The sequence below is a fragment of the Castanea sativa genome, chromosome 11, assembly GCF_040712315.1.
Source record: "Castanea sativa cultivar Marrone di Chiusa Pesio chromosome 11, ASM4071231v1".
Taxonomy (NCBI): domain Eukaryota; kingdom Viridiplantae; phylum Streptophyta; class Magnoliopsida; order Fagales; family Fagaceae; genus Castanea; species Castanea sativa.
The window spans coordinates 59,424,978-59,439,624 of NC_134023.1; the positions used below are offsets into that span (position 1 = coordinate 59,424,978).

Here is a 14,647-nt window from a genome sequence, read left to right on the forward strand (position 1 = left end):
GTACCGGTGCTGGGGTTTGAACGTAATCATCTGTATATACAAAACCACCAATATTAGAACTGATTTATCAAAGCTCACAAGTACTGAAAAATATCACACCACGCAAATATTATGCATCTACCTAGTAACAAAAATAATAAAAAGTTTATGATTTCATTTAAACAAAACATTAGTAAATGTAGGCCTTTCTCCCACACATTCATGTAACCCATTGGTTGTGCAAGTGTAACTGTCAATCATGTATTACAGAAACATATTTAGTTCACTTTGGATTAAATGAGGTCGCAAACAACCAATATGTTCCCTACTAGGCCAAGTTAATTGTTGATAACATTTGCTTACTAGCTTGCATTATAATTAGAATGACTACTAGTTCATAACATTCCAACATTCCAACATTCCAACTAGCTTCCATTGTAACTTCAACTATAAAGGAGAGCACTTTACCAAAACGAAGTGTTGGCACTTATAAAAATAAAAGGAAAATCAAATTATGACCTCTTTGTATGACAAGATTTTGTGGGATTAATCATTTTGAAAAGATGAACAAGCTCATTTTTCCTTAATAAATTCAAATTTAGAACGTACAATTTCAGCCCAAACTTATCTTTTATCATTCTTAAGTGCACTTAATAGACCAAAGAGAACAAAAATGGACCAAAGTGGACGGAATATGCCAAAGTTGATGAAATTGGACCGGACTGATCAAGTGGACCATATTGGACCGAAATGGACTGAAGGGAAATCAATGGACAGAGCAGACCAAATTGGACCCAAGGGAAATGAATGGACCAAACGGACCAAATTGGACCACATATACTGAATAGACCAAATTGGACCGCATATACTGAATAGACCAAAGTGGACCAAAATGCTACGCTAATGTTATATAAATATAGATTATTAGAACTGAATTATGCATCTATAGTAATAAACATCAAACTTTAGATAATGTGACATGTTAACTACCTGGGGGCTGTGTCTCATCCTCACTTCCCACCGGTCTTGCCTCCTCAGAATGATGTGCTTCTTGATCTATTGCCTCCACCCTTTGTCGAGAATTCGATGATCCTTGCCCAACGTAAACCAGCCCTAATTGACGTTTCCTCCCCATTCTTGCGTCCAACACCTTTACAACACAAACATAAAGATAGTTATAGCCAACAAGGAATCATATGAATAAATAACAATTTCCACATATATGTGCAACATTGTCAAACGTTGCACGCAATAGACCTTTACAAATTCTACTTACAATTTCAATAATAACTATAACATAATTACGCATACAACAGCAGTATCCTATTACACTACTCATCATCACTGTACTCGACTGCGTTGTCATCTTCATCGTTGGACTCATCATCAATGAACTCACAAGCATCGAAGTTGTCCATTTCATGAACATCTCTTTCCCCAATGACAGAGGCATCAATTGTCATGCCCTCCACATCATCTCGACCCCAACGAAGGTCATCCCTACGAACATCATTACCACTTATACTATACGGAATGTTCTCATGAAACCCATCTGCCTCATCCTCGTTACAATTGGGGCCAATACCGGCATCAAAGACATCTCTGGCTTTCGTTTTAACGACGACATACCAATCTTTCTGTCTTTTATCTTCAACATAAAATACTTGTATAGCTTGAGACGCCAAGACATATGGTTCATGCACCATTTCCTCCCCACCATGTATGGAGTGAGTAAAATTCACCATAGGAAACCCAAACTCATCAGTCTTATATCCCCTCCTATTTTGATCATCAACCCATGTACACTTGAATAACACATGTTTGATACTGCCAGAATAATTCAACTCAATAATATCTCTCAACACACCGTAGTACGTAATGCCACCTTCAGTGGCGACACTAACTCCACTATTCTGCGTTGTTCTATTTGCCTCGACATCGGAACTCCTAAATTTTAACCCATTTATGACATAATGTTTCAGCCGATTGACTAAAGTATATGGCCCTTTGGAAAGTGTGACAAGTGCATCAGTAAGTGCAGTACTTTCCCTATCAGCATCAGTCATAGACATCACCTAATATAACCAAACAAACTTATTATCATTAGTACCATCATTGTACTTATGGGAAAGTTGCAAGCTTAAGAAGTGACACCTACGTGAGACCTAAACCAGCTACAAAACTTCTCCATGTGGTGCTTATGAATAATAGCATTGGATATACGACAGTGGCCCCTTCGAAGTTCATCCTCTATGGCCCTTTTGTGCATCCTGCATGCGATGGCAATTATATTAGTGTTAACACACGTTACGAACATTGGATTTTCATACAATTATATTGGTGTCCGTAGTACGTACTCACGAAATTGGTAAATGTTGTCGGAATTGAATAGAACGTAGCGATGAGCTTGGGTCAACTCCCTATTGCCTAGTGCCACACTTGAAACCGCCCCTGTTGACTCCTCCATCGTCCTTGTGGGTCGATTAAATATAGTTTCAACTCCTTCCATATACCGTGAACAAAATGTTAAGCATTCTTCCACTATGTATCCTTCAGCAATACACCCTTCTGGAGCAGCCCTATTTCTTACGTAAGACTTAAGACGTGAGAGGTACCTATAATGCGCATGAGAAGGTTAGCAATTGACACTAGTTTTTACAAAGCGCACATTATTTTTACATAATTTGACATGTATCACATACGACTTACCTCTCAATGGGGTACATCCAACGGTACTGAACTGGACCACCAATCTTGGCTTCAGTAGCCAAGTGCATGACCAAATGTACCATCACAGTGAAGAAAGATGGAGGAAATATCTGTTCCAATTCGCACAACGTGACTGAAATGTCCGCCTCAGCACTCGCTATATCTGAAACCGTAAGGGTTTTTGAACAAATTTTCCTGAAGAAACATGCTAACTTTATCAAAGGCCTAGTAACGTGCGATGGCAAAGATCCTCGTAAAGCAATTGGAAGGAGTTGTTGCATCAGGATGTGATTATCGTGACTTTTTAAACCAGAAATCTTGTGTTCTTTCAGATTCACACGGCGTGAGCTGTTGGAAGCATATCCATCAGGCACTCTTACGTCCCGTAGAACTTGCAAGAAACCATCTTTCTCCAATGCAGACATATGAAAACACGCGGGCGGCATCGTGTACTTATCATCACCTTTTCGCCGTAGGTGGAGTTCACTCCTTATTCCCATGTCTGCCAAGTCAAGCATTGCCTTGTAATTGTCCTTTGTCCAGTCCTTCAAGTTCAACACCGTTCCAAGTATATTGTCCATCACATTCTTCTCTATATGCATCACATCAAGATTGTGTCGCAACTTGTGATCCTCCCAATAAGGCAAGTTGAAAAAAATACTTCTCTTCTTCCAAACACACTGGTTTGCCTCACCTCTCTTTCTTTTCTTGTATTTTTCTTGACATTTCTTTCCCAGACAACGTCCAACTAAACTTTCAGTGTCCACAATTATGCTTGCCGCAACTTGTGGCATAGGAGCCCCTCGCATATCAGTAGATCCATCAAATAATGTATCTTCTTCCCGAAATTCGTGGTCCCTACCCAACCATCGTCTATGTCCCATGTAACAGAATTTGTGACCATTTTTTAAATATCGCGAGTCAGTCTCTAATGCACAACAAGGACATGCATACTTACCCTTCGTACTCCAACCCGACACATCTGCGTAGGCAGGAAAATCATGTACAGTCCACATCAATGCTGCACGCAATTGGAATACATTTTTGGAAGATGCATCGTATGCTTCTACTCCAACATCCCATAATTCCCTCAGTTCTTCTACTAAGGGTTGCAAGTACACATCTATCGCAATCCCTGGCGATTTAGGACCAGGAATAACTAGTGATAGAATCAAAGATGACCGTTTCATGCACAGCCAAGGCGGGAGATTGTAAGGGACTAGCATGACAGGCCAAGTGCTGTGAGTAGTACTCAGAATTCCGAATGGGTTGAACCCATCCGCAGCTAGACCAAGTCTGACATTACGAGGGTCAGATGAGAACTCTTCATGCGTACTGTCAAACATTTTCCATGCATCCGAGTCAGCAGGATGCCGCATTACCCCGTCATCTGTACGACCATTAACATGCCATTTCATAGAACTAGCTAGGTCGGGTGACAAAAACAGTCGCTGCAATCTTGGCTTTAAGGGGAACCACCGTAGGATCTTTGCAGCTTTCTTCTTTCCCTTACTAGATGATGCATTATTACCTGTAACAGATGCCTCATTCGTTTTCCACCTTGAAACTTTGCAACAAGGACATGCCTCAAGGTTAACATTCTCCTTCCAAAATAGCATACAATCATTGGGACAAGCATGGATCTTCTCATAACCCAAACCCAAATCTCGAACAATCTTCTTAGCCTCATAATGGTCCTTTGGCAACTTAGCGTCTGAAGGAAGCATATCCATCAGGACTTGAAGCAACATAGTAAATGACTTGTTCGTCCAACCACAAAGAGTCTTCAACTGGAACAACACAACGATGGCTGAGAATATGCTAAATTTTGTACAACCAGCATATAAGGGTTTGTCCACATCATCTATCATGTTGTAAAACTTTTGTGCATCATCAGTCGGTTGGGCTTCAGCCGGTTGTTGCACTCTTTCACCTTCTTCCATTGGTTCGGGTGGCATTTCATGTGTGGGGCACAAATCATGCAACATCCCACGAAAGTCACCATATTGTTGTAGGGACTCTTGCACATGACTACTCCCACATTCGGTGGCCGTTGGCACATCGGCCGATTCCCCATGCCATTTCCAATGTGTGTAACTTTGAAGCATCCCCTTTCTCCACAGATGTTCACGTGCCACCCCTGGCGGGACCAAACACAAATTCACACATTTGGTACAAGGACAAAAGATTTTCCCATCGCTTGCATGTTCAGATGCAAATTCCACAAACTTAAGTACACCTTCAATATATTCCATTGAACCCCTCTGCTTCTTCATCCAACTTTTATCCATTGCTAGACAAGATTTCGAAATTCTGACCTACAACAACATTTGGTAATGCATAGCCAGTAACCCTTCAAATGAGTTAAGATGAAATTATGAGTGACAGTTGAAACTTGTTGAACCAAGTGTTCGTAAAATAGAGGACAAATTTTAGTCAAACAATCCTATCTTTCACCAAAAGCATGCTAGTGCATTTAGGTTATTGTCAAATTGTTGTATAGAAATGTAGAATGTGTCTTTGGATGATGGGTTTGCAATAAATATAGTATTATGAAGAATGATTTTAACGTGGTTAAGAAAGATTGAGGATGTTTCGTTTGACAATAACATTTTCTATGTACAAAATTGTAGACCCCTAACCATGAACCTTATGAGCTAAGGTGGCATTTAAACAAATTTGTTGAAGATTATAATATAAATGGAATGTCACCAACAAAGGATGACGTGTAGATGTAAAGTCTCACTTATTGTGAATATAGTCGTATTTTCAAATAAAGAAGACAATCAAACTAAATGCAACTATGATCATGTGACACTTATTACTTATTACATAGGGGACCTATAGCTACGTTGTTAACAACAATGGTATAGGTGGTGGGTTTTAGTTGCATTTATAACAAACGCGGCTATAGGGCAACTATAGCTACATTAGGGAATACTCTTTCTATTTTTTGTATTCATATATTACACCTACGTGCATGTCCCACAAGGCAACTAATTAAAAGAAAGCTACCTTATATTCGACAAGCAGTGGAAAATGAAGAATCACAGGTGGCTCAGTGTTTTCCTACCTAAAACCCCCATTAAGAAGCAACAATAAATAAGAAGTACGATAAGATGTAGAAAATTGGACCACATGTACACAATGTGGTAACAATCATGCACACATGTATATTTGAAAAGAAAGGTAAATATTATATTACACACGAACTATGAGAAATTTTATTTTAGTTTGTAATAAAAATTTACAGTTTGTGACTTACGTCACCGTTGACCTCGACAAGAATCATTAATTGGTATTTCATTGGAACTAATTTTTGGTTAATGACAAAATAGAATAGAAAAATGGTTATCTTGCTTACTCAATTGATTTTCTATAGAATTGTAATATTTCATTTCGGCTATAAATAAAATTGTTGCCCACATAAACAAGGTTTGAGGGAACTCACTTGTAGTTAAGGAGAAAATGATGTAGGAAACTAGTTATCAGAAGCTTAGCCAGGTCACTTGCAGGCCAAAATCTACTGCACGCACCAAATAGAATGAGAGCTTGTGGTTTGGCTTTTAAATTCTATTTACAAGAAAAATAACAAGTTAGTTATTTCAAGAAATATAGGCACAGGGCTTTGCCCACTTCTTTGAGGTGCCAAGAGTTGGTCTAAGTTGCCTCGAAAAATCGATAAGATTTGTTGATTCTATCAGTAAGAAAGAGCCTAATGCATCCATGTAATTAATAACTAATTACTTGTTGAGAGTTGATTGTCACATTTTCTTATGGAGATTAAAATTGATTTAATTTATGAAAATCGTTAGGCAATATCAATTTATACGAAGGGTTAAAATTAATTTAATTTATGAAACTTGTTTTTATTTATGAAATAAGTTAGCCAAAAGAGAAGACATATAGTCTGGAATAAGGATCAGAGGAAGTTTAGGTTGCATATATATATGTGTGTGTGTATGTGTGTGTGTGGGTGTGTGTAGACACACACACACACTCAGGCGTCTCTTCATGCAATTTCAAGGGCGAGGAATTCACCCATTCAAATATAGTACAACTTCTCTTTACAGGGCGAGAAATTCACCCATTCAAATATAATTCCGCTTCCCTTTCCAATAGGGTACTGCACGCATGCATGTCCCAACTGTGTTTGTTTTACAATTTTTTTTTTTTTTTAAATTTGTTTGATAGGGCCTACATATGTCTCAGATATGGCCCTATCATACAAATCTGAATGTACATAAAGGCTTACAACGATGCATCAAAAGCATCAAATGAAGCAAAATATTAAACACAACAGAACACATTGTAATCAACAATGTATCCCAAGGAAAAAGATATATATATATATATATATATATATATATATATATATATATATATAACAACTACAGTTCTACAGCTTACAAAGAACGATGTTGAGCAATAAGTAACAAAAGAGGAACAGCCAGCTTTGGTTCGTCCTTTTGGAAGCAATGAGTCCCGTAGCCTGATAGTGGAGTTGATCAATGGCTGCATAGAGAAAATATCTTCAATTGACATTTCTGAGGTATACAACAGCCATCAAATTCAAATATAGTTATCATATAACTATTTAGCTTACATGTTGTTATAATTTATTAGGAAAAGTGGTGAGCTGTGTATTCACAGCATCCAAGCAGCAGCACTTGATCCTGCAAAAATACAGTGCCAAGAATGTCAAACAATGACCACCTAGTCAAATTGGCAAAAAAAGGAACATATTTTTTAACGACTTCCAACCAGTCAGACTATATTCTATGTCTCTAGCTAAAGTAGTTCTTCATGTTCAAATTATTATCGTTTTAATCCATTAGCTTGTAAAAAAAAAAAATAGTCAATTAATCTAATTCTTTGTCTAAATATTTTAGTAAACAACTATACCATTTAAATGTTATTTCTACTATTAAAAATTTAAAAGAAAACATTCATAAGATTCATTATTTAAAAAAAAACTTATTGTTTGATATTATTAAGTTAAAAATTCTTAAATTACTTAAAATCCTAATAAATGTAGAAAAAAAATAATTAAATTAACGCATTTAGTTATTTTATAATTGGACAATTATTTGCTTCCTTTCTAACATACAACTTACATATATTTATCAAAATATATAACATACAAGAGAAAGAATATATTGAAAGAAAAATCAAAGTAGACTTAATCTCAAATGTGTACCAAACTCTAGAATCATAAATTGAAAAAGTAATAGTTTCATGACTAACAACACTTAACTCCATAATCAGTTTAGTACAAAAATAGTTTTAATCAAGTTGTAAATCAAGTGATTTCATTCAATTGGATATAAAATTTAATCAAAGAATACACAACCCATGGCATATACCCAACTCCAAGACCATACCCCAATTGAAAATTAACAAAAAATTTAAAAAACAAAAAAAGGATAACAAAGGACGCAAAAGAGTATCAAAACAAATCTTAGGTGACTAGTTATTAGTGATGGATAAGAAGATGATATCAGTGACAAACCCAAATTAAAACCAATAATAACTTACTACCTAGGATTTATTGTAAAATTGTTATGAATAAAACATTTCTCTAAAGTGTGTGTATATGTATATGTGTGTGTGTATATATATTTACATATATCTGTGTAACACATGTATAGGAAAATAATAAAGGATAGGATTGAACTAGAAACCAAACTGAATTAGTATAAAAAGAACCTGCCCTACTTGCTAATTATAGCAATATTATATTAAAATAAGAGCATAGATGTTGTGGATTTGCTTGCTTTTTGCCAAAGGAAGTATGGACAGGCTACAAGTAGTGAAATCTGAAAGGCTATTCCATTAGGACAGAATTTTCATCCAAACTAGTTTGAAGGAATATTCCTTCAATCCACTACGTAAGAGATCAAATGATCACCCATACATATTTTTAATCATATGACTCATTAAATAGTCACGTGACTTGTTTAAATCACTTAATGAGTCATGTGATTAAAAAATGAGCGGATGGTCATCAAATCGCCACATAATGAGTTAGAAGATATTTCTCCAAAATGATTTGGAGGAAATCTTTTTCCATTCTGTTATGTCTAATGGAGAGAAAGGAATAATTGAGCCTTTAAATGAGTAGAATTCTGTAGTGAATTCCGTACCATATTCCTGAGAACTTTGTATGGTTTGATTTAAAAATTAGCCACCATTGACTTTAGTAGAATCTGGTTATCTCCTAAATTTTAGATTGTAAAATTTGTAGGAGTTGCTCTAGTATACTCCCTGTGTACTGGAGTAATCTTCTCATATCAATAAATTGATCTTTTATTCATTAAAAAAAAAAAAAATGCACAAAGTAATTTTGTAGAGTATTCTCACAGATGTTTAAGCTCAGATTACATTCACACACACAATTGAACCAACCTTCTTGTCAAAGAGAAGCCAAAACTTCCACATATAAACGGACCAATTAGTCCTTCATTGAAAAAGAAAGACTTAAGGAATTATTATAGTCACAAGAAAGAGAACAGTGCCTCCTTTTCCTCTTTATTTAAAAATTAATTTTTATAATAAATAACGTATTCCATCTTGTTAGCAAACCAATTGCAATGAAGCATATATACATTATTTTTATATGAAAATAATGTTATTATAAAAAAGAAAATTAGCCCTTTTTAAAGAATAATATCTTTATCTAACAACCTATTTGCATAACATTCACAATTTATTTATTTAATTAGTTCATTAGTCTAGAGTGTATCTCACGCACTTGCTTAACGTCTTTTCCTCCCACACTGACACCAGCTTCCACAATGAATGGGTGGTCTTCAAAAACTTGAGCACTGCATGTAATGGTAAAAGAGAAACGTCACATTTACAGGGAAAAGGAAAACATCAATGAGCAGAAGAAAAATCTAACTCTAAAAACATACAATCTAGTTCATATACAAAAAATTATATTACCATACAACATATGAGTGTAACCCTTTAAGTCTTTTACACTTATTACAAGGAAAACTCATACTACGTATGAGTCAATTTCATAGAAGAAGCAGATCAAGCATACTGAGGTTCAAATACAACCTGCCTGAATAAGTTGCAACCATGTCTGGATGCAGCTCCTTTATAATTCCAAGACGAAGATTGTATTCACCTGCAGGGCTAAGAAGGAAGCTGGAGTTGTTCCAGATTTGAGCATAGGTGGGCCATGTGAACGAAGCATGAAGAAACACGTAGAACATGTGATGGTTTTTGCTAGTTAAGCTGCCAACCAAAGGCTGCGAAATGGGGACGTGTTTTTGAATTTGAGAAAGGGTCATCAAGGAAAGAAGAAGAAGACTGATCAGAACTGTTATCCAAAGTTCTGTTCAGCATCTTTTCACTCACGCTTATAGTAGGTTTTACACCCTTCCTACCTACTAACAGAAAAGGCTATATACTTCTTCGGAATTATCAACAGAAAGTAATGTGGAAAAGAATTTCTGGGAATTTGATTGTACTTTAAAATCTTTTTGGTAGGCTATTATTAATTATTTAAAGCTTCAATGGTATATGATGTGAGAAGATAAAAGAAAGTTGCACGAAATTCCCAATTGCAATTTCTTCTACCCATCCAATTCAAATTGTGGAAATGAAGGACTTCATCTATTAAATTCCAACATAGTTCATGTAAACAAACAAAAATTTATGAGGACTCCTTCCAAAAATTCTTAATTTGACCCATGTTTAACCCCTCTTCTTTGGACTGTTCAGGTTTCATGTCACAGTATCTTTGAAACTTATTTTATTTTTTATTTATCATATAACTATTTTCTGACAACTCTACTGGACCCATGTAAACAACTTGCATTTATTTTTTTTCCTACTGGACACCCAATTATCACACTTTTTGCCATCATTATTACTGGGGGGCGATATAAACTCAAACCCAAATGCTTAAAGAATGTGTTATACCCTAAACCTTCGTATTGTAGCTCTAGATTAACCCAAAGACAACCATGTCTTTTTTATCGAAGCAACTTATAAAAGAATATGCGTCTGTGTGTGTGTGTGTTCACCTATGGATGCTTAGACCCTTCTTGAATACATGTGACATCTTCTATATGAAAAACCAAGAGCAACAGACAGAAATCTGAAATAAGAAAAGGACCTTACATATATATACTGTCAAGGCATTGCTCAATTTTTATAATAACACATTATATAATACATTTGTGATTTCATTAATTAATTAGTTACTGTGGCATGCAATTGAGTATTGGTCCACATCAAAAGCAATACAGTAAGAAACATCCACTTTAGTTAATTTCTGATTCCTTCAGATACAGTGACATATATGTCAAATTATGCTGGCAACAAAAGCACTAACACTTAAACTTGTACAGTTTATGTTCACACTTGACCCTTTCAACAAGTTTTCTTTCCCTGTTCATCTTTTGAATGCAACAAAATGCAAGTAAAGATTACAATTTGACTATTACAAGGTGAGATAGGGGATATAACAGGTTCAGCAATGTCAATGTGGGTTTCCTTATCAGATTGTATTAAGTAATTAGTACACCCAACATATATTGACCACCCTAGTTCAAGCTGTACACCAATAAGTTTTCAAAATTCGCATCCACAGCCATTGTGGACTAATTAATTGTTCAATATTGTACAGACTAGCAAAAAAAATATAAGTACAAAGAGGATTGAAAAAATCATGGGTTCCAATTAGCAATTACCTTAAATGCTAAATATCTTCATTCTTGATTAAGGGACATGCGATTATATCACTTAAGCTGCGTTTAAGATAATCTTCTATAGTGTCATATGTCCTTGATGCTTCCTTAAGATCATGTACCTGAATGTATAAATGGGAGAATTAGATTTAGGAAGTCCAATTGAATGCAATCATGAAGTATTTACAAATTGGAGGGCATTAGGAGCAGTACATGTAGTCACTATAAGATATATAGAATTTAGAAAGCAGGCTCAAAGGCTTACAGAGAAATAGTGGCATTTATAACAGCTACAAGGTTCTCTCTATCACAAAAGAAGGTAAAAAGCACACATGAGGTTGCTCACTTTTCTAACTTATTCAGAAAAGCACACATGTAAAAACAAAAATATTCAAGAAAAAAGAATTGCCAACGGTGTCTTTTCATGTCTTGGATAAGCACAAGAAAGACACATGAGGTTGCTCACTTTATAGAAACAATCCCCTTCGTAACTGAACACCTGCCTCTCAAAAGAATCACGCAGAGTATGTTGGTTTAAAAGTGATTAGATTAGACTGATAGCTAAAAGGGAGAAGCGTCATGCCTAAATCATTTTCACCCAATTCATTCATTTCCTATACAAATCTAAGTAATAATGACATTTGTTTCCCTATATTAGACTTGTATATCATTACAAAGAAGTCCAAAAATAGAAATAATTAGTATTACCTCTAACAATACGCATCTGCCACATATATATGAGCTCAATCAAACTGTAGTGTCTGACTATGATTAGTTATACTCAACCTAAAAAGAAAAGGAAATGCATGGACTATTTATATAAAAATAGAGAATCCAGCTGCATGCAATATAATTATACAAACACAGTCACTGTGACTAAGATTGGTTATATACTCACCTAAAAAGAAAAGGAAATGCATGGGCTATTTATATAAAAATTGAGAATCCAGCTGCATGCATGCAATACAATTATACAAACAATCTCATTCCTTTTTTTGGTTAGAGGATATGTGACAAGCCCCATTATTCATTAATTATAAGGTATGTGAATTATGTGATTGCAGGACTCAAGCATCATGAGAAAGAAAATATAGAAAAATGCTTAAGTACTCTCGGAGTATATGCTTCCACATTCATGATGGACACACCATAAATTGAATGAGAAGAATGAGCACTGGAACCTGAGATAATTATTAATTGTTAATTGAGAATTTATTTTAGATGCAAAGTTTCAGGAAGTAAACAGTGAACAAAGGCCACTATTATAGGTCTATACAATGCACACTCCAAAATTTGTTGAGTGGAATGAAAAATCAGACTTATTGTGCGTTATTATTTGAATTGAATGAGATTTAATTTGGTCAATTTATACAGTTGTACCTTAAAAAAAATGTGAAACAGGACCATGATTAACTTAATGATGAGAATTCTTTGTGGTTGTTATGGTCGGCCAATGCGAATAAGATCCATCAAAACATTTCTTCAATTTTTTTTTTTAGAATAACAAAAAGAAACATGATAATATTAATAACGCACCAATGACATCAGTGATCAGAACATAGATGAAAGCAAAGCAAAAGGGTATCGAAAAGCAATCCCATGGATGCTTATTATGGTGCAAAAATGTGTGAACTCAGGACTTAAAAACCACAGCCACCTCACCATTTGTGTAGCCACATGATGCACCACTTAACACCATCATTGTTTTAGCTTTTACTGAAAGACCATATATTCTAAGACATTCTCTTTTCTCACTGCTCTAGTCTCTTCCAATCCCTCTCTATCTATCTCCTATAAATACAATCCAACAAAGTCTTAATATAACATATATGGACATAACTTAATCCAAAAAATTTAAGTCTAAGAGTTTGAGCTCAACTATGTTATACTAACCATTAATTATTTTTATTAGTATCCAATGTGAGACTTCATTATTTAACTAACCACACCAATCACACATGAATATTTAAATATTTTATTAATATGGAAAGCTTCTCTAGCTCTGATCAAATGTTTTAATTTACTCACTAGAGGTATAGAGAATTGGATTCAGAATTCCTTGCTTAAAATCTGTTATGTTTAGGCCATGTGCATGAAGCTAAGGGGTGGACCGTTAAAAAAAAAAAAGCCAAATATTTGTATGGAACTTAAATCAGCAACTTAAAGTAGAACAACAATCTATAGCAATTATAAATTTGTTGGAGTAATTGAAAGGCATATGCTGTCCTATTTTCTGATCATATAGGCTTCTATAGTTTTTAATTTTGATGGTTTATGTCATGGTAACAAAGCCTAATTTAACCAAGGGGTTCAAACATATGGTTCCCTTATTAGATGCAGGGTCAAAGTTAGGGCTTGGAGTTTAGAGGCAACTCTTATATTGGTTACGTGTGGCGTTTCTGACTTTCAGCTGCTACTTAGTTGTTGATGGATTTTTTCTTTTTCTTTTTTGGTCTTTTATGAAAAATTATTTTGTTTGAAAATTTTAAAATGCCAAGTTGTTTGTTTTATGTAAAATTGATTAATTGGGCTTAATTGTTTAAAACTATTTTAGAGTCCATATTTTTAGGTTGGCAAACAATGTTCAAATTTAATCAATTTATAGTATTTTGGTGAAATTGACTATACTAAAGATGTATTTTAAAGTTTAAGACAAAGACCCAAGCTCAGCACTGGGGTCTCCATTTCTCTTAAGTGTAGTGCCCCTTTTGCCATTCTAGAGGCCATAACTCATAAATTCACTAGAAGATTGCATTTCTTTCTGTGATAATTTTAATTTTTACCTAACAAAGAGTCCTTACCCAACTGCCTTTGCATGCTTTTACAACCCTCTCCAAAGCAAGAAAGCCTGAAAATCCTACCAACCAATTAGGCAGCAACCAAGGTAGGTGGTAGGTACACCATATGTACAAAAGTTTCATCGTTTGTAATTTTTTTTATGTTATGTTTTCATCTTTTAGTAAATGTTGGAATTTGAATGATAATTATTATAAATAAAAAATTTCATTGGTTCAATTGCTACTCATTAGCTTCTAAGAAAAAATGGAAAAAAAATAAAAAAAAAGTCAATTGCATTGCAAATATTATCAAAACAATGTTGCTCAACAAAAATGAATAATAATTATAAAAAACACAAAGAAAAAGCAATTCATTGGTCCAATTTCTACTCATTAAAGGGAAAAAAATCATAAACATGAATGTACATAAGTTGAAAAGAAAATATTAAAAAAATATGGCTAAGCAAAAATGAA

The 14,647-nt window shown here is 34.7% G+C and overlaps 1 protein-coding gene across 1 annotated transcript; it reads right to left on the reverse strand.

Annotated features, from left to right (window-relative positions):
• Positions 1-1,310: 1,310 nt before the first annotated feature.
• LOC142616829 (uncharacterized) lies at positions 1,311-4,979 on the reverse strand. The gene is made up of 4 exons (XM_075789595.1): positions 2,689-4,979; positions 2,337-2,594; positions 2,138-2,249; positions 1,311-2,054 (listed from the first exon to the last, which is right to left on the reverse strand). The coding sequence occupies exons 1-4, from the start codon at positions 4,977-4,979 to the stop codon at positions 1,311-1,313; spliced, it is 3,405 nt and encodes a 1,134-aa protein (XP_075645710.1).
• Positions 4,980-14,647: the final 9,668 nt, after the last annotated feature.